At 45.4% G+C, this 19,994-nt stretch overlaps 1 protein-coding gene across 8 annotated transcripts; it reads left to right on the top strand.

The window, feature by feature from the left end:
* Window positions 1-1,082: 1,082 nt before the first annotated feature.
* On the top strand, window positions 1,083-19,967 carry C24H1orf167 (chromosome 24 C1orf167 homolog). 8 transcript variants are annotated; one of them, XM_088066443.1, is made up of 21 exons: window positions 1,083-1,622; window positions 2,378-5,975; window positions 6,528-6,571; window positions 7,143-7,359; window positions 7,533-7,708; window positions 8,170-8,267; window positions 8,624-8,810; window positions 9,233-9,414; window positions 9,717-9,903; window positions 10,081-10,303; window positions 10,878-11,044; window positions 11,208-11,304; window positions 11,713-11,855; window positions 12,379-12,587; window positions 13,310-13,454; window positions 15,621-15,885; window positions 16,430-16,538; window positions 16,788-16,995; window positions 17,096-17,231; window positions 17,934-18,044; window positions 18,735-19,117. In XM_088066443.1, the coding sequence occupies exons 2-21, from the start codon at window positions 4,596-4,598 to the stop codon at window positions 18,792-18,794; spliced, it is 4,344 nt and encodes a 1,447-aa protein (XP_087922569.1). In that variant the 5' UTR covers window positions 1,083-1,622; window positions 2,378-4,595; the 3' UTR covers window positions 18,795-19,117. The 8 variants fall into 8 exon arrangements, 6 of the variants coding, with proteins under 6 accessions (XP_087922569.1, XP_087922570.1, XP_087922573.1 ...); XM_088066444.1 differs by having other exon boundaries at window positions 3,905-5,975; XR_015774484.1 differs by lacking the exon at window positions 1,083-1,622 and adding an exon at window positions 19,887-19,967 and having other exon boundaries at window positions 1,638-5,975; window positions 18,735-18,982.
* The last annotated feature ends 27 nt before the right edge of the window (window positions 19,968-19,994 follow it).

The raw sequence follows: 19,994 nt of genomic DNA on the forward strand, positions 1-19,994 counted from the left end.
TGGGCTAGTAAAATGGGAATTGAGGAAAGATAGACTTATTTACACTGTAGACTTGAGTTCCATTGTGTGTGAAAACTATAGGCTCTGTTGTTATGTGTGATAAATCTGTCCTGCTGTGGCTTTCAGGTAAGATTCTAAAAAAAGAAAACCAAACAAACAAAATCCCAGAAGCAAACAAACAAACAAATAAGCAAATAAATTTCAACAGGACTCATTTACAGAAGAAAATGAGTATGTTAGCTTTGTCAGAATTCTAGTGTTAGGAAGACAGGTATTTTCCTTAAGCAAGTTAATTTTCAAAGTTTATATCTGTTATTTTACAACTGCATTTCTCTTGACAAGACCTGCTGCTATGTTGATTCTTCAGTAACCAAGAACCCTGTTGACTTTGCTCTAACCTCCAGAAGCATGCCATTTGTATTTTTAAAACCCAAGCAGTTTTCTCCCAACTTTGATCACTTCAAACGTAAGCAGATGCTTCCTTTACTTCACTGCACAAGCACTACAGTGATCTCTTGGTGTACCTAAACCAAGCACATGGTAAGTGCCATAGAAGTGTTGTGCATTCTTTTTACAGGCTTTACATATAATAGGGCACACGAATAGGAATTGGCCTGTTCTTGTTACTAGATAGCAAACAAGAAAGAGTAGGCAGAAATTGCTGGGGCTTGTTATGTTCCAGAACCTTTATGTGATTGGGTTTTTTCCGCTCTTTAGAACTTTACAGTGACAGCATAGATCCCTGAATAGGACATTTAAATGCTCAGGGCTTTTTTTACCTAGACCAATGGACCACCGAGTGAAAATCACTGCTTTTAATGCTGTGGGGTTTGGGTGTTGGGACAGTCAGTTATATCTAGGGAGGCCTTCCCAGATACTGTACATTGGAAATACTCATCTAGCTGACCTGCCATGTGTTTTACTGTGGAAAATTTGGTACATTTGGGAGCTCCAGGAAGCAGAGCAAGGCATGAGTAACACTCATCTTACAGTGCCTCAAGGATACCTATTTTGAGCAATAAATCAGAGGTGATGCTAAAAACAGACCCCTCTCCTGACTGAGAAGGAAGAAGAGTGTTTGTATCTGGTTCAGGAGGGCATGAGGGGGTTCACGGACCTGCAGTGCCGAAGCATCGCCTCGCTGGCTTCACGCTGGGGCTCTCAGCAAAATCTCACCCAGACGGGTGCGATGCTCCATGCGGCTGGTTTTGCTTTGTTTTTTTAGATGCTCGGGTCCTGCTGTGCCCGAGGTTTTGGTGGCAGCTCCCCGGGATGACGCCTGGCCCGCCCAGGGCCGGTGCCTCCCTCAGCGCTGGCGGGCCCGGCTCCGGCGGAGCGGGGGAAGAGGAAGACATGGCGCCTGTCCTGAGGCACTGCGCGGGACAGGCACGGCTCCCGCCCGGCATGAGCCCCCCTCTCCCCGGACGGGCCCCGGCTTTAATTAGCCATGGCCCAGAGCGGCTTTCCCCGGCCATCTGTAGCCCCGGTCACCGACCTAATCGCGGGGATAAGCTGCTTACGGAGCCCCAGCTGGAGCAGGCCGAGGGTGGCTGTGGCCGCGAAGGAAGCGCGTGGGGCCGGTCCCCGGGGCCCAGCAGCGCAGCCGGTGCCTCTCGGGCTGGGTGAGTGCAGCGCTCGGGGGCAGCGGAGCCTGGGCCGTGGGCGAGGAGCTTCTCGCTTCTCGCTGCCGCTGCTGCAGCCTGGGACAGCGGCGGGTGTGTGGATGGCAGCCCTGGGGAGGGAAGACACCTGTGCGTGCCTGATGGTGTGGGTTGGAGCGCTGAGCAGTGTTTGGGAAGAACCCGCTTTCTAAGGCAGATGGAGTGTGGTCTCGGAGTAATCACTGGCCCCTGCTTGGAATATGAAATGGATCAGCCTTGGTCTGCAGGGATGGGGAAAAAAGCTCTGGGTGTGCGGCCAAATGTGTTTATTATGGGTCTGGCGTTGTTACCGTATTGCTGAAATGGCATTTGCTTGAAAGAGCTTGATTTACCTTTCATGAACTCTGCTATTTATTTCCTTTTGCCTATAACAACATAAATAACTTGATCATCTTAATTTTTATTTGCTTAATTTAATTTGTTTTGGGTTTTAATGCGTTAGCGAGTTGCTGCAAAGTGTGTATATTGTAAGCATGCATTAAATGTTTTAGTTGGAATCATAAAAACTAATATAAAATCCATTGGTCATGGATTTTGCAGTTCACAGAACGTGCAGTTTGCCTTGAGTATCTCTTTTGGCCTCAGAAGAAGTTGAAAAAAATCTTTATAAAATCTTGTTGTGAAATTAACCCTACTGCTTAAAAGTTGTTAAAGTCCTGAGCAGTAATTTCAGAAGGCAGATAAACATGTTTTTGAAAGGATGCTATTTCTTCCAGATCTCAATGAGACTGAAATTAGGAATGAGTGAGGTGAAGGACACCGCCTGAAATAACCATGGTGATGTGTTGAGAACTCGGTACCTAGCAAAAAGAACTGAAATGGAGAGCTAAAAAAATCACAAGTTATCAAGAAAATAGATTATTATCAAGAAAATAGATTATGTCCAGATTCTTGAGCATAAGGTAGTCCGGAGCCAGGTTTTGGGTATTCACAGAGGAAAACAACACTGAAAAACATGGTGGGTTTATGTCCTTCTGCGATTTGAATCCTTTGTAACCTCCTTTTGTGAGACATTGCTTGTTGATTGGATATTTCTGGGATGCAAGGAGTGCTTCCATGGAACACCAGTCCACTGCATTTTGTGGTTATATTCATGCAGTGATAGGCACCCTAAGGAAGGCAGCTGTGCTTTGTCTGTTCACTCTGTAGTTGCCAACTTCAACTTGTCTGGAAAAAATAATGGGATCTTTCCGTTCATGGCACCCTTGGTGATATATGAAAGGCAGTAACAGCAGTTCCCAGGGATAATTGCAGCACCGCCTGACTGTCTCCTGCTGCTTTAGGAACTGTGTTTGCTCCCCAGATTGTGGTGATTACTGAAGGAGTTTGCATGTGAGAGGGAAAAATGAGCTGTTACAAACAGGGACAACTGAGCCTCAATGCTGTCTTAGAAGAGAATGAGATAAACACATCTTGGAAACAGTGCAATTTGACAAGAGGCTTTCTGGGAGTGTGTTTGAAAAAAACAATGGGCATTGATTTCATTGCTGTCTCTTCTCAGATTGACTAGGGGTTTTTAAGATGATAGAGAAGTGTGTGTCTTTATACAATACCATTTTCATTTTTTAAAAGAGAGGTGGAAAAAAATGGTGGTTAGAATGACAGTGATTGACAACTCGCTTTTAAAATCTGAGGGATTGGAAGCACAGTCCTCTGAAATTGCACTTACCTATTAGCAGCAATTTAAGAATCCATTTTCAGCACGAGTGTTATATGTATAACCATCAGACTTAGTGGCTAGACTGCAAAGTTGGTCTTTCAGCTATGCTGTAATTCTTCCAGATTAGGGGACAGTGTGGTTTTTATGAATATGTAAACATGGTTTCATCCTTTAGTGTGGACTAAGAAGAAATAGGTCTGTGTAGCCTTGGACCTTTGCAGGGCTGTAGCATGATATGTGAACAGATTTTCACTTGTAAAGCAGTTAAAGAGAACTTTAAATCAAGGCCCTACCTTTCCTACAAGCCCTGGAGAAAATATGAGTGTGGAGGAGATCTGAGCTGGATTTCCCATCAGTGATGAGGGGTAAGTGTTGTATGCCAGCTGGAACCATGTTGCTCTGACTTCTGTGAAAACATTTTTTTTAGACCTGTTGGTCAGTGTCATGTAGAGCTGGTGAAATGCAAAGCATGCAGTAAAAGCTTCTACACACTTTGTCTTGGCAGCAGGATAATTCAGCCTTGCTAGCAACAAATTCATTCTGAGTCTGCAGGTGTATAATGCTGGAAGTCTTTGTTTTCCAGGTTTTTTGTTGAGAACTGAATCTGCCCTTTTCAGTCATTCCTGCTGTGCCATGTATGATTGTCTGATGTAAAACAGGAAGAGAGTAGTCTCCATAACACTTTCAGGACTGTGACTGGTGGATCAGAGACAAGAAATTCACAAGGAAAGTACCCAAAGGCTTTGGCAAACTAGGCAAGATGAGATAGGAAATACATACGGTCCTTTGCTTATATTTCTTCTTCTTTTCCTTCAGAGCAAAGAAACATTCAGAAGAACGTGAATTTCAATCTGTATTTGGGCACTAGAAGTCGAGTAGACATTTCTCATCCCTGGCCTGAGGCTACAGGATTTTATGTAAGCCCAGAGACAGCAGCAGAGGGCCAGCTGTGTACCACACCTCTGTCAGATGGGAAGAGATCCCAGTCTGAGACAGACTAATCTCTCCTGCCCTTCTCAGCTGTTCCTGGACACTGCCAGCCAGTTCTGCAGTTCCTGCTTGCTGCAGCAGAATAATCTGTGCTCTAGGCTGCAGCAGCACAGCTCTAAGTGTGTGGTTCAGAGAGTCCCCATCTTGCTTTGTCAGTGCTCCCTCCTGTGAATCTCCCCCAGAGGCACTTGCACCTTGAGGCTTGTGTTTTGGACAGGAGAAGGAGTGAGAGTATTGACTTTCCTTAACACCATCAGGAAGCAAAGGCAGCTGGTAGCTGCTGCATGCCCACTGCTCACCATCACTGTTCAGAAAGAAGGAACAAGAATTGTGACTATCTGGTGGAAAACCAACAGCATCAGCCTTCTGCTGCTTCTTGTATGGATCCTGTGAACCCTTCACTGGTCAATGCACATTTGTCATCCCATGCTGCAGATTCCCCTCTTGAGCATGAAGTGGTGGGTCCTTCTTTAAGGAGCTCAAGTAAAAGTGTGAACTCTTGTCACAGTTCAGCCCTGGGGAATCTCAATCCATCTAATTTGGAGTCTTTTCAGTGTCTTTTGCAATCCTCACAGATTTCTGCTAGCTTGTACTGTTCAGTCCAGAGGCTTAAGCAAGAAACTGCTTTGATGGGGCTACGGGCTTCCCTCCCTCTGGAGCCCAAGTCTTCTCCAGTCACTGGCCATTCATGCTTTGCTCCTGATAATTTAGGTCCCAGTATCGTGACCATGGGAGAACAGCTAGCTGCAGTAAAAACCAGTGCTGCTCAGGCAAGATTGAAATGGGGTGTCCCATTTGCTAAAGACTGGAGCCTTAGTGCAATGACAAGGAACCTCAGTCCTGCTGAGCCTTTCTCTGTCTCTCACAGATATGGTTACATTGGCTCAAACACATGGAGAACCAACATTTCAGGTGGCATCCAACCACAAACCCTTGCTTCTGGAGTGGGCTCTGGCAGGCTAGTGGATACAGAAGCAGATTCTTCCTTCAGTTGCTCCCCGTTCTTCAGATGCCAGTCCCTGGTAAAGCCATCTCTGGAAACTGGAAGTCTTTATGTTCAAAGAAAAAGCCATTCTCCTGGAAAGGTTGTCAAAGGAGAACAGACATCTAATGGGGCATCTCCATGTGTTGAGTCTTGTAAGAAAGACGTTTCAGCCAGACCAGATCCAGAGGGTCTGCAGGTGTTACTGGAGACAGATTTGGGGGGGGCTCAGATGAATGTTGGTGTAGCCATGTGTGGGACTCCTACAGAAGTGTGTGTGAGCATCACTTCTCATCCTGGAGATAAAGAGCTTAGACCAGGCCAGCAGCTTAGTGTTAAATCTGTAGAAGTCAACAAGTCTCATATTAAGTGCAGCAAAGAGCCAGAAGAGGTGTGTGACTCCAGATCACGAGCAGCCAGAAGAATGGCTGCAGTGGGCAGCAGCTACTCCAATCCTTTGGGTACACCAGCTGAAGAAAGCTTTAGTGAACATTCTGGTGTAGATTGTATGAACATGAGCAGAGAAGAAAGGAGAAACAAATACTCCTACCAAAGCAGCCGGAGGAATTTGGAAGCTGATGGCAATCTCGAGCAGTCTGAAGAATGTTCTGTAGAAAGGAATGCCAAAGAACCACGGTGCTGTGAAGAAGGGAGCAAGACACAGAAAACTGTGCCCAGAGAGGTGAGGGTGTGCTCACTGTGAAGCATCTCTGTTCACAGGTATTACTTGTGCTTGCTTCTGCCACTTGATAGAGGTGCAGAGTTGAGGTACAAGTGATGGTGATGCTTGTCCCTTGTATAGTTTTTTCTTCTCACTGAGTGGCCAGAATCTCGCCTCTTACAGTCCTTCTTCATCCCAACATATGCCTCTTTCCATCTCTTATGCTTCTTCCTAAAGACCAGCTTGTCAACTTGGTTGTTTTGGGAATGTAAACCCTGTTTATATTCTCTGATCTGCATGCCGAGGGAAAGCATTAAACTGGTTTTTACTCTGCACATTGTTGCAGGGCCCTGAGATTTCAGGCTTTTTGTGCCTTTTCATGTCTGAAGTATATAATAATATTCACACAGCAGTGGTGTGGGAGCAGTGTCCAAGGCATCCCACATAATACACGACCTTGAGGCAGTCCTGCTCTGATCTCCATCCAAAATGATGTGTGCCACAAAATCAAATTCTTCAACAGAGTGGAGCGGTGTGAATAACTGTGAATTACTGTCTCTTGTCTGTTTGCAGATCTCAGAAAACAGCTCCTGGTCATTGAAGGTGAATGAGCAAAGGTAAAAAGACTCTGTGTTTAAGTATGGGTGTGATGGTAGTTAACAGAAGAGCACTTCTGGAAAGAGGCTAAGGAGCCATGTGCCTAGGAACATTTGGGTTTAGGGCTTAGCCTACATTAATCTGCTGTGCTTGGCTGAGGAGCTGCATCCACTTCTTTTCAGAGAGTTGTCATTTGGAATGGAACATAATCTAAAAAATTATTTTTGTATCTTTTCAATGCTATCTTCTAAATTCAGCCTTGGTTGTTGCTGGCAATGAAGAATTGCTGGTACCATCAGTGTTCTTCAATGCAGCAAATTCCAGTGTGCTCACTGCACAGAGAAGGTCAAGAGCTAGACTTACCCATGAGGTGGAATTCAAATTTGTGGATAAGACATGAATGAGCTTGCTACCAGTTTAGCAACAGTGATTCCTAAATTTGGTGTGAGATTTCATGTTTTCCATTCTTTAGAGAGAATGTTTTGAAATAACCTTTTTACAGCTTGATGGCTGAACTCTGATTGCCACCTCCTGGATGGTTTAACTTTCCTTTCTGTTAACAGGAACTCACCTCTGGTTTTTGTTTTTAAGTTTCTGGCACTTGTGTGACAAACAAATCCTAACAAGGTGTTTCCAAGCCTGGAGGAGACATATCCTTTGGAAGAGGGCAGCCAGGCAGCTTTACAGACACCAGCTGCTTCAGAAGGGCTTTGGTGCTCTGCAGTGGACTGTGCACCAAAGGAGGACACAATTGGAGGTGGCCCAGCAGAGATATGCTTCAGCTCTGCTAGCTGCCAGCTTCCAGAAGGTGAGCACTGGCTGGGGACAGTGTTGTGAACTTTCTGTTGTGCAGTCAGACAGGGCACAAATCCTGTTTGGATAGGGAGAAGGAAGGGGTACCCTGTGTGAAATTCAGTGATGTAAACCCTGGTACCAATACTCTGCCTGCAGTTTGTTCTAATCATGTGGTTTCTTCTTCAGTGGAAAGAAGCTGTGGCAAAACAGAGCAAGAAGAAAGCTCTGCAGCCTGAGCCTTACTCCTTTACCCAAAGTTCATCAGCAGGGATTTTTGGAGTAGGAAGATCAGCAACTATGACAACTTCAGCTCAGCATCAGCTTGGAACAGGATACTCAAAGGAAGCAGAGCAGGCTCGTAGGTAAGCAGAGAGCATTCTCTTTCTGTTATCTTGGACAAAGGGAGGTTTACAAACACAGGGAATTTTTTTTCTCAAATGATGGCAGACTTGTTTCCATGTCCTTGGATTTATTGCTGTGCACAAATGCTGCAAGAATTAGTAGTTTAGTGTCAAGAACTAAACAATCCTATTTCAGAGCTCTGTGCATCAGTGTTTGCAATCTGATTTGAGTGTCTGACAGAAATACTCCTGTACTAATTCTTGGCTTCAGCTATCACCTGCATATGTGATACAGGTGTAAATGAGTTTGGAGTGAGGCAATACTACAGTGTCTAGCAGTAGTTTGACAGTAGAGGTGTCAAAAGAAAAGCCTTTTGTTGAGACTTCTAATTCTGAAGGTAGAAGGACAAAAAGAGAGAGGAAAGCCCTGGATTCTGCTCTGTGGACAGGTGGATGTTAAGGCATGCTGGTGGCTCTTTCAGGGTGGAGGGAGAGCTGTGGACACAGCTTTGTCATAGGCAGAGAGCAGCTGAGTTTTGCTGGAGAGCAGAAGCAATCAGAGACATGAGACGCCTGGCTGGTAAGCACACATTCCATAGCCTTGGAACAGCTTGGAGGTATTCACTGTTTCACCAGTTTTTGTGGTTTGTGTCTAGTTGTTGCTTTGAGCTCTTTCAGAATGTGATCTTGCAAGTAGCTGGGCCAGTATCTGTGATGGTGGAGGATGGCCACTCACCATGTCATACAAGTTTTCCCTCATTCCTTGTATTAATTCAGCTGCAGCATGTGTCACTCCAGCAATGTGAGCTGCCTTCCTTAAGTGTCCTTCCTCTGGCAGCTTGGAGTAAAGCCAGGGAATGTTTGCTGTGTGACACTAAGCTGTTTGAAGATCTTCTGTTATTTCTCTTCTGTCAATCTCTTCCTGCCCTGTGACAGCAGCTTTCAGACTGTGGCGCCTGCAGAAGGAGCTGCTGAGCAAAGAGGAAGCCAGGCTTTTGGAAGCCCGTGCTCTGCTGGAAAAAAAGAAGCTACGAAACATTTTCTGGATGTGGCATTCCCAAAGCTTGGAAATGAAACAGATTCTAACACTGACAGCTCAAATCGAAAGGAACTTGGTCTCCCGGTGAGTTGATGAGAGTTTTCATGTGAAAAATCTGTTTGCTGTGAAAGTCCAAAAAATAACAGAGCCAACCCAGACAGTAGTAGTTGTTCCATCTTAAAGACATCTATCCTTTTGTTTTAGGAGTTAATAAAGATGAAAATAGGGGTAAAAATATAAAAAGGAACTGCTGTGGCCAGAAATGTTACGACTTACCTCCTGTGCACTGCCAAAACTTTTTTGTCCCAACTTTTGATGTCCTGAAATACCAAACCCAAGAGCCACTGTGCTGCTGTGCTCTAAGCATGACAGTGGCTTTTTACTGGAATGAACAAATAGAAGCTCATGGGACAGCTTCTGCCTGGCTCTCCTGGACTAAACCCAGCCTCAGGAAGACACATAAGCTTGTGTAAGTGTTTTTCATCATTTTCCTTTGGTATTCTCAGGTGCTTCTGTACATGGAAGGAGACTGTTGAGCAGAAGGCACTTGACAGGTGCAACCTGGCCCATCTCAGAGCAGTATCACTGAGGAAGCACTTCCAGCAGTGGATTGAGATGCTGCAGGTCAGAGGAGGTGATAAGCAGGCAGTGGTGAACCTCTTCCTGCTACGATGGAGGCAGCATTATGGTGAGCAGTTTGGGGTCTGTGCAGAATCTAAACTTTAGAGGTGCTTAGGCTCCTTCCTCTTCTTGTACACTGAAAACAGCCTGAAAACAGAGGGGCTCAGATGATACAGATATGAACAAACCAGAGTGGGCAGAGGACTGCTTCTGGGTATGTCAGTGAACGTACAGGGAGGTTTGTCACTCTGTTTCATAAACCAAACATAAACTCTTAAACCTTGCTGAAAAGAAACAGTTTGAGGGTTGGGCTGGGCTGAGTTGGAATGCCTGCAGATAATCTCTTGTTCCTTTATGTAACTGGTTAAGGAGCAGTTATAAGCTCAGTAGCTGACGAGACTGTGACAAAGAGGCATGAAGGTGAGACATCATGGACTGGAGAGAGACAGTTTCTGGAGAAAACAGTCTACTCTTTTGATGACTTCTGCCAAAAACTGAAGCTGCAGAGAGTATATCTGCTGTGGAAAACAAGGCTGTGTGAGCATCACAAAGCTGAGTGAGTGCAGAAGAGCCAGTCCCTGGAGTCCTGCCCCCATTAGTAGTGTCCACTTGACTTTCTGAACCTTTTGCAAGAACCCCTTTTACCCTATCTATTGTCCATCATGTCTGTGCTACTCACCCCCCCCTCTGGTGTTCTTCTGTCACTTTACTGTCTCAGTATCTTCTGTCTCAGTTCTTTCTCTCAGACTTTGGAGCAGTGTAAACTCAGAAAAACTTTGAAATTATGGCACCAAAAGTATCTCATGCTGAAGACAATTGAACAAAGTTCTACGCACTTGCATAGAGCTGTCTATGAGGAACCTCTTGCCATACTGTTTTCTGAGGATCTCTCAACATCATCTGGCTTTGACAGCAGTGCACCAGCTACTCTGGCCTCTCAAAGCTCATTGGAAAAGGTGAGAAGGTCTTGGTACACCCAGACTGCTCTGAGGTATTAAATTGCTGGGATTTTTCAGGGGAAAATTTCTTCTTCAATATGATATTGTCATCAGCAAACTGTGCTTAAAATTTAGTGCTGAATCTGTGGGGTCCTGATGCTGAAATGAAATCTGAAAGTGTAAAGTCAGTGCTCTCTGTGCCTTTTCTGGTTCATCATTTAGAGATGTGGGAAGGTGCTGAGCTAGTGAGGTTCCCTTGTACACTTGCTTCCATTTGTGGCTGCAAGGTGGAAAGGATGAGATATAAAAACCTTCCTCCCCGAGACAGCCCATTTCCCCTTTTCTCAGTATAGAAATACATGTATTTCTGGATTCAGTATGGAAATTATTAGTATAGAAATAACTTTCCCATCACTTACATGTTTGCTCTCCAGAGGTATCATGGCTAGCCTGCAGTTCCTAGGGATGCTTTCTGGATTTGCCTGAATCCTCAATAAAAAAAGGAGAAAATGGCATGGTCAGAGCTGTTAGCTGAGTTCTTGCACCGAGAGGACACTCACCTCACAGCATCTTCCTCCCTTCATACCTGCAGGAATGCAGTCTTAGTGAGAGCAGCCAGCACGGCTTCTCCTTTCTGACTGCTGAGGATGTCACACACATCTCATGTCATGGCTCTTTCCTGCACCTCCACCAGTGCACAGAGCTGCCAGCTGAGCTGGGTGGGGAGCTGTGCTTGCAGACCTCCTTCCCTGGATCTGGGTGAGTTGGAGACTGTTTTTTTGGGATGCTGGTAGGAGTGACCCCTTGTTTGGACTGGCTGAATTCCTTCTGTCTGAATAATCTCTCATGTCATGTCACACCATCCTTCCAGGGGACTTGATCTTCTTCTTTCTTTCCCTCACTCAACCCTTTTGTCTTGCAGAAGAAATAGGTTTGTGGAAAATCAGTTCCAGTCTTTGGTGCTGCAGAGTCCAGATAATAATTCCCAGCCTCTCACCAGTTACTCTGCATGGGAAGAGGTGAGACTAGAAAGTGCTGTGTAAAATGTAAATATACAAGTGTTTTCTGCATATTCAAATTTAGCAAAGAGCCTTTGGATTTCAATATCAGCATATGGAAGGTCTCACTGCTATTTTATCTCTTTTGTTCTCTCTCAAAGAGAAGATTTGGGAGATTGAGCCTTTTCTCAGTGTAACTCTTCCTCACCATTTGTCAGTTGAGTGGAAGTAGGGCAGATGTCAAGGATTTAAAAGTGATGTGTTAGACCCTCATGTCTGGGTGTTCATGTGGGGTGTGTGGGTTAGCAACAGAGCTGGGAAATCACAGAAGTCACAGTGGCACTGAATGTGACTCTGAGGCAGCTGAGCTGTGTGGAATAACTGACACTACAGCAGTTCAAGGCCCTTTCTTGCCTTTCTGGATTACAGGGCTGCAGTTCTGACAAGGAGGTGAAGAGTTGCTGGCAGCAAGCAGAGAAATACTGCCTGCAGAGGTGCTTCCTTGTCTGGTCAGCTCAAACTCGACATCATGTGAAGGCCCAGCAGTACCGCAGGCACATTCAGCTGTCTCGGTAGGGATCATGCTTTCCAGAAGTTTCTTAAAGCTCTCTGTTTTGAAAGCTTTACACTTGCTTTAATAAAAAAAAAAGGAAAATAATTCTTCCTCTAGCTTTTTTTGTCTTCAGTGGGAGTTTTGCAGCCCATTATTTTGGGGTTTTTCCAGCTTCACAATTGTTATGTAGGAATACAATAATTTCTGGTTTGATGGGATGCCTCACAAATTAGAGCAAGCCCAGCTCAGCTGATAACAAGTCCTGGTAACTTCCTATCCACTGAACTGGCCTTGCTCTCTACTGATTCTAGAGCTGAAGAGCACAAACAGGCTTGGCACAGCCAAGACAGAACACTTTACTCTCAGCAGCTTGTCCCTGTCCATCATTTCCCCTGACATTTCATGGGGAAAGGATGTTAACAGATCAGATGTGTTTCCAAAATTCCCTCGTGTGTATGTTTGTTGCTAAATATTCCATTACAAAGGTGTGTATCTCTGTGAGCTGTTCCTGCAGTCAGTGCATCAACCTTTGTTCTTCTCAGAGCCTTTCACAGCTGGCACCACTGGGTCATGGAAAATAAGAACCAAAAAGCAGCAGCAGCCCTAAAACACAGAGTTCATTGTTCCCAGATGGCTTTCAGCCTGTGGAAAACGAGACTGGCCCAGAAAGTGGAAGCTGACCGGAGATTCAGGTGTCACATTCACCGGATGACTGCTGATGCTCTGTGGCATTGGCATTCTTGCTGGCAAAGTGAGTTACCCCATCCCACTGCATCACTTGTGTCTGTGGAAGAGAGAAGCTTTGGCAATGGTTGGGATGGAGAAAGTCACGCTTTTGGCTGTAATTCTGTGCACTGCTCTTGTGGAAAGGCACATACTACTCCAGGAGTCAGTAGGTGCATGTGTCACTGCATTCTTCTGGCTGTCAGCAGGACATGTGCCCTGCTCCTTTGTAGTGCTTTATATTAGGGAAGATGCTCCTTTGGCATTACCAAAAGAGTGTTCAAGCAGTGTATTTTAGCAGCTGAGGAGTTAAATGGAGTTCCATGCAGCATTCCAAGTTTGAACATGTCTCCTCAGTCCAAGCAGCATGTTTTGCTTCAGTGGGAACAGGGTGTGTCTTTTGGGTTGGCTTAACAATCCTTATCCCTCAAGAAATTCCATATGCTCTAAGTACTTATGCTGTGCCAGGCAAGAAAAACTCACAATTTTTAATGGAAAACTGCCTTGCAGATAACAGTGGAAGTAATCTGTGATGTCTTGAAGGGAAAATTTGAAAGAGGGTCTGACTACCTTCCAGACAAAAAACTACAAGGTGAATTGAAAAGTCTCTTTAGCTACTGAAGAGGGGACAGGAAATCTTAGCAAGTTTGGTCCCATTTGGTGTTCACAGCAGATGTGTTCTTTGCTCTTGTCTGGACTCTGCAATGGGAAATCATTGGGCTGAGCTCAGGAAGCTGTGCTGTCTTGCAGGGAAGCATGCTCTGAGAGAACTGGAGCAGCAATGGGCTTGGCACAGCTGCCAGGAGAAGAAGAGGCTGGTCCTGCAGATATGGTATTGCCAAACAAGGAAGCAGAAATACGCTGTTTTATTCTGGGAACGTTTTCTCCTGCACAGGTTTGTTTCTTGCTCTCAAAGCATTTCCAAGGGAAGCACTGCATGAAAAGCAATTTATGTAGTAGTATCCACTGTATTAAGAGCAGAGTTTGGGTTTGAAAGTGTGAATAGCTCATGCATAAATGGAGATGCGTCTATATTAAGGGCTTTCTTACCTAAAGCCTCACACCCCACCTCATTTTTCCCATTTAAAAATTATTTTCCTTCCAGAACTTGTATTCAGTCTTAGTTACACAGAGTGGTATTTGTGCACTAAGTGAGGGAGAGATGCAAACAAATTTGTGTAGTTTAAAAATTGAAAGCCTCATTTGCACTTCAGTATTTGCTGCAAGGAGTAGTGGGCAGAGATCTTACAGAGCTCTGATGTTTACAAATCTGAGTCTTTTAGGATTGTGGACACAGTGTGTTGATTTTAATTTAATGTGAAAAATTGAGTTCAATTTGTTCCTGCAGCAAAGCAGTATAAAGCTTATGGAGGGAGAACCATGATGTTCAACTCATCTTGGTTTTATTACAATATAGGAGAAGTTGTAGTCTGTCTTTGAGTCATATATTGCAGGTCCCCAAAAGACAAGAATTTAATTTATTTTCTCTCTTAATTGTGTTCAGTGGCCTTCTCATTGAAAACAGTTTTGTTTGTGCTTTATGTTGTACGAAGCTGGTGCCTGCCTGAAGTGCAGAGAAGTGTCCAGCTCTAGTGAACCAGGATTGCTGAAGTGTTTCTCTGAAATAATTCAGGAGGATAAGAATGAATAAGATTATTTATGCTAAGGGTTCATTTAAGGCATAAGAATTGCAGGTTTGGCTCTAGTAGGTTTTCTTTTGAATTGCAGATTCAGACTGAGAGGACACAAAGATCTGCAGAGGAAAAAGCAACTAAAAATCCAGTAAAATTTTGGTGGCTGTGGTGTTTAGACTCTTCACTTACCCCACCCAATTGCATTTTCCTCTGCAAGTCCATCTGTATGGCTCCCTCGTGGGAATTGTATTTGGGAGAAACCCTTAATGTTGCTCCTTCCTGTTGAGTATGTCTCCATCATTAATCTTCCTTCTGAGTCTCCTTTGATGACAGAGTGCTTCTTATTTCTCACCTGGATATGGTACAGGCTGAGCTCTGTCTCTTCTGAGGGGGGCATTTTTCATGCTAGGATAACCTGCAATAGCTTCTCTTGATCTTCCATAAAGCTTGCCAGGCACAGGATATTTACACCTCTACCCTATGGTGCAGTGGGATGATTTGCATAATGAAAATGGAAAAAGGAACCAAAAGGATAAGCCAGGAGTTAAAAGCAGATTGGATTCTCTGGTTGCAGAGGAAGACTGGCCTCCTGTGTGTCAGCCTGCAAGATACAGAGAGATCATTGTGGGTGCAGATTTACAGTGCTGGTAATACTTAGGTCCCGAAGTTGTTGATTTTTTGGAATAAAATTGTCTTCATCAAGATTCTAGTTGTACATCCCACATACACAGGGCCTTAGTTTGTGACAGCCAAGAAACAAAATCTGAATCTTGACAACAAGCGGCTGTCATAAATTCTGCAAGCCAGGAATCTGCTGGGTTCCATGCTGAAGGAGATTTTAGCAGTTTTACTCTTATCCCATAATGAAAAAGAAAATAGAAGCCTTCATCAAGCACCATCTTTCTGGTCAGCTGGTAGCACAGAGGTAGATTGAAGACTGACTAATTATTTCCTTTTTTTTTGTGAGGGCATCCAGTATGTGTACTGGCAAGGCGGCCTAGGAAAAGCATTTGTTTTGTAGGCAAAGAAAAAACATACTACAAGATTGGATTCAGTTTGCAGAGGCCTTTGGAGAGGAGGAAATGCTAAAATGGCCAGAGTGAAGCAGAGTCTCTTGGGCTTTGAGTAGGTGAGAGGTAACAGTGCTGGGAACCTGAAGTAAAATGAGGGCAGGTTTTCTGCAGGATAGTTGAAGAGTCTGAACTTGGACCTCCCAAAGATGAGGCTCTGGAAAAATACATAGCATGGAGATCAATGCATAAATCTTGATTGCAGAAGGAATAATAGGAGCAGGCTTTTTTCTTGTTGAATGCTCTTTGGCTTGCTTTGACCATCTATGAGGGACACTGCAGGGTAGGTGAGAAGGTGAAATTAGGCCTGTTACTTTATGTATCTGCTTCTTTTCTGTGCTTTTAACTGTTTTTCAGGTGCATTGTCACTTGGGCCCAGGTCACTGCAGGTAGACTGAAGCAGCGTGAAGCTCTCTCTTACTTTAGAAGAGTCAGAGAGCACCGTCTTCTGGTTGTGAGCTTTACTAAGTGGAGGGACAAACTCTTTAGAGCTGAACAAGTGCCAGGAGAGAGAAACCACAAGTGGCAGGAGCCCTCTCCAGGTAAAGCCTGTCACCGCTGGCGAGTGGCTGCAAGAGGACAGCAAGCCCTGCGCCTGGGATCCGTGGCTACTGTCAAACAAGTAAGAAAAGATATAGGTCCCTATGAGACAGTTATTATTAACTCAGTGAGTCACAAGGCACTGAGATAGTGTGACAAGGCTTGTATAAAAACCTGGTTTGATTTGTGGTGACTGCTTAGTTCCTGCTGTGAAATTCTTCACAGACTGTGCACACAACTTCATCACCATAATCTGGCACTGATTGCAACAACCATATGGAGCACAGCAATAAGGAAAGGGGACATTTTGACCAGAGAGATGAGAGCACTCCTTCCTCTCTGCTCAAAGATAAGATAGGATAATCACTGTCCCTGCAGAGCAGAGTGAGCTGTCAGAGTTGCAGCTTTTTTCAAAAGATTCACAGCTAGCAAACTACAAAGAGGTCGATTGATTTGGAAGGGCTGAGTCAGTCCTGCTGAGATCTCATCTGTGCAGTTTCCAGCCTGGGGTCTAGCACATTAAGCTACCTGCAGAGCTGTGAGCCTGTCTCTCTAAGACTGGTTTGTGTGAGTGCTGTGTGCATTGTGTTTACTCTTGGCTGCAGCTGTGTTATTTCTGTTTGCAGGCCTGCAACTACTGGACAAGAGCAGCTGCCTTTTCCCAGTGCTTACGGCAGCGCAGTACCCTCATAGGTGTTAGGAAAAGCAGGAAGATGTCTCTCTCTTGGCCCACGAGTAAGAGGATTCTCCCTCCTCTCTTCCTTTCACAGACCCATGTGGGGAGTGTGGGTGATGAGGGAAGGGGATTAGGGTTTACCAGCTTAATGACTGGGATTCCTCTGTGGAATAGGAGCTCATGGCAATCAAACACAGTGGATTTCTTCTGTGTTCATGAGTTAAAGGACTAAGGGCTCATGGCAGCTCTGATGTCTCCCTCTCTAGCTCCAAGGTTAGCTCCTGTGTGATTCCTCTTTTGTTTCTTAGAAAGCAGAAGAGGCAGAGAAGAAGATTCAGCACCAACTGGACTTTTCCCCAGTGCCATTCAGCGCTGGCTGGTGATCTACAGGAGCCAAAAGAGGCCTGGAAGGCTGCTGGAGAGACCTGATGTGGTAGGACCCTCTTGTGCACATGGCAGGATCCAGGGGAACGCAGCAGAGGTGGACTTGGAGGATTGGGCTAAGAGGTGTCTTGGGTAAGTGAAGTGGAGGGCTCTGAGCTTCCTCATGCTGATACCATCAGGGAAGGGCTCCCTTGTATGGCTGGTAAAACTCATTTGCTTCATTTGCCTGCAGGAGGAAATATCTGAGGTGGTGGCATCACACAGTGGTACTGCACCAGTACCACCATGACAGGAAACTGCTCTGTCTGGCAAGGGGATGGCATCAGTGGAGGGAAGCCAGCAGGGTGGTGATACTGGCTCAGGTGTTGGTGAGTGTCTGGGGCCACTGGGGTGGCAGTGATGGGTGTTAATGGGCAAGCCTGCTCTGCCTGTAGCCCCACATACATCCTAGGAGATGAGACCTGGGGGTTTAACAAGTAAAATCCTGGTTTAGTGCTGTGGCTAGTTTTTCCATTGTACTTTTTGAAATGTCAGCTTGACAAACTGGCATATCCACAGATTTAGCTGTGCTTTGCCCTTACAGATGGGAAGCTGAAACAGGATTTGTCTAGATTGTCTGTAGACTGTGGAAAAAGTTCACAGCAATTATTACAATCTTTGTCCTCATCTATGTGCCTGATACATCCCACTGGTGTCCACATCTTACCAAGAGCTGTCATTTTTACTTTCCTTTCTGCTCATACTCATGTTCTGCCTGGTTCCTGGGCATTAGCTGTGTGAGATGTACTCTGGCCTGCCCTGGTAACAAGACAATGCCTGTATTGTGTGAGGATATCTGTAGTCACAGAGGAGCTGTGCTGGAACAGAGTGGGGCACTGTCCTCTCTCCAGGGTACTGGGACTTAGCCACACTGTGCTGGAGAGAGTAGTTCAGCAAGAGCTCTGTTACCAGTGCAAAATCTTTTAAGAGGGACTCAGGAAAGCAACTGGAACAAGGTGGGACTGGAGGGAAGTGAGGTTGTTTGCCTGCCAGAACCCAGTTAATCTGTGTGCTGCCTCTGTTCCTGGCAGGACCAGCAGCGGCTGATAGAAAAGGCCTGGAGGGCGTGGAGACGAAGATATTTGCAAAGCTGTGTGGTGCAGAATCTTTTGGAGGAGGAAGCCAGGAGCCTGTTGTGTCAGGTAAGCATTTATGCCTTCTTCAATTCAGTGGTACAAAAAAGCACCCCCAAGGGACAACTGGTGCCCCCTGTATCTCTCTCCCTGCACAATGCACTTGCTTAGGGAGAAGTTGAATACATCAAGGAATGGGACTTGCCAGTAAAAAAGGAAAAAAGCTTCCAGCTTTACATGGGTTCATCTATGGGTGTTTTTCAAAGCTTTGTGTCAGGAGTCAATTTCCCTGACATGTGCCCCCTTCTCTGCTGTTATTAGTGATGTTAATCCCCTAATCCCTGTCTCTTGAGACCCCATTCAGGGGAGAAACAGGCTCCACATTGGTGCAGGAGGACTGTGCTGACTTGCACCCAGGGGCAAGCGAATCACTATGAATTTGAGCAAGCAGGCAAAGCCTTAGAACTCATACCCAGTTTGCTCCCCTGCCTGCCTCCCAAAGATTCATGTAGGATTAGGTCCTGCTTTAAGGAGGTACTGAAATTAGAGGGTATTTCTGGTCTTTCATCTCCCACATTGATTTGTACTCTGCATGCCCCATATTGGCTCCAGGAGAGACAGGGAAGGGTTTTGATTGAAGGGTGAGGCAGCTGGCAGAGCCATAGCTAGAAGGAAAGCTATGTTTACAGGTTCTGTGAGAATGGCTGCAGCCCCTCAGGGGTAACCCAAGTGTTTGATTTGTCCACTTTCCTCTTTCAGGCCTTTGGAAGGTGGCGGCAGCTCACAGCATTCCAGCGCAAGGACAAAGGATCCTGCTGAATGGAGGGGGCCTGCCTGCAGCTGCTGCTCATTTCAGAACACGTGGAGGATATGGCTCCTGTCACAACAAAGAGCTGGTCCTGTGCCATCAAGAGAGAGAACACTCTGCTCTTACAATAAAAGCAGCACTGCTGGCCAGAAGGGTGACAGCCAAAGAACAACCAGGAAGAGATGGTACCTAGTGAAAGGTCCTCTTGAAAGGATTTCTATCTGCTTAGTAGCACAAATGGAAAAGTTACTCACAGTTGTGAGGTTGCATTCTCTTCTTCTCTGGACCCTGCTTTTGCTGGAGTTTTGATTAAAGGTCAAAAAAACCCACCTTACAGATGTTCCTTTTACTCAGTGTTTTTCTTCCCCTGGACAAGAGTTTGGTGTCAAGGGGGAGTATGCAAATATAGTCTTAGAGATGAGCAGGAGTTTGTGGGTGCTGGATCCAAACTGATCCAAATTGATTCCAAAGTCAGCACCTGAGTAGGTGCAAACACAGGTCTTTATTTTTATTATTTTTAGATTTGGCTTTTACCCTGGTGGGGGTGGGGGCAGATTTCCACCAGGCACCCACCTCCTCCCCCTGTCTAGGTCCATCAGCTCTTCATTAAGCTTTTCAGTGGGTGGCCAACCTCCTGACTGCTTCCTGCTGGTTCATTTCTGTGCTGAATGGGCAAGGTATGAAGAAACCTGCTGGGAACAGCTGAGCACCAAAAGCGTTGCTGAGGCAAGACAGGCGTGTCTGATTCCCAGCCTTCCCATTACTTGCCTCTGTGATTGATGCCTTGTAATTACCCTGGATATATGAGCCCGGTCTCAGACAGCTGTAACAAGAGGGTCTGAAGAATCTGGACAAGGCTTTTCTTCCTTCTTGTTTGAAAGAGATGCTCACAGCATGGTGGAGATCTTGAAATCCCACTGGGAACTGCTCCGGGGTCATTTTCCTAGCCTGTGGCAGCTTTGCAGGATTGTTAAGTACACAAAGCAGTCTCAGTAGCTTTCCCAACCCCTTATTCCAATGCCATGGGGCCTAAGGCTGTTAAGAGTCATTAGGTCAGGAAAGAGAGGTTATCTTTCCTGATCTAAGCTTATCTTTCCCTACAGGCACGGGAAAAGAATACATGACTTTGCAGAATTGAGCTAAATAGCCTAGCTGTTTACTTTTGGTAAGTTCTAGGATTTAAGCTTCCTCCACTCTACCATGGAGCTTGG

This window comes from Pseudopodoces humilis, chromosome 24 (genome assembly GCF_049639895.1).
Source record: "Pseudopodoces humilis isolate 2021_Gansu_Grassland_sample_001 chromosome 24, ASM4963989v1, whole genome shotgun sequence".
Classification (NCBI taxonomy): domain Eukaryota; kingdom Metazoa; phylum Chordata; class Aves; order Passeriformes; family Paridae; genus Pseudopodoces; species Pseudopodoces humilis.

Excerpts from the sequence above, each read along its gene's own strand:
- C24H1orf167 (XM_088066443.1), top strand. The coding sequence starts at position 4,596 with ATGCCCACTGCTCACCATCACTGTTCAGAAAGAAGGAACAAGAATTGT. Across the intron at positions 13,455-15,620 it reads GAACGTTTTCTCCTGCACAG|GTGCATTGTCACTTGGGCCC; the intron begins GTTTGTTTCTTG and ends ACTGTTTTTCAG. Across the intron at positions 16,996-17,095 it reads TGGGCTAAGAGGTGTCTTGG|GAGGAAATATCTGAGGTGGT; the intron begins GTAAGTGAAGTG and ends ATTTGCCTGCAG.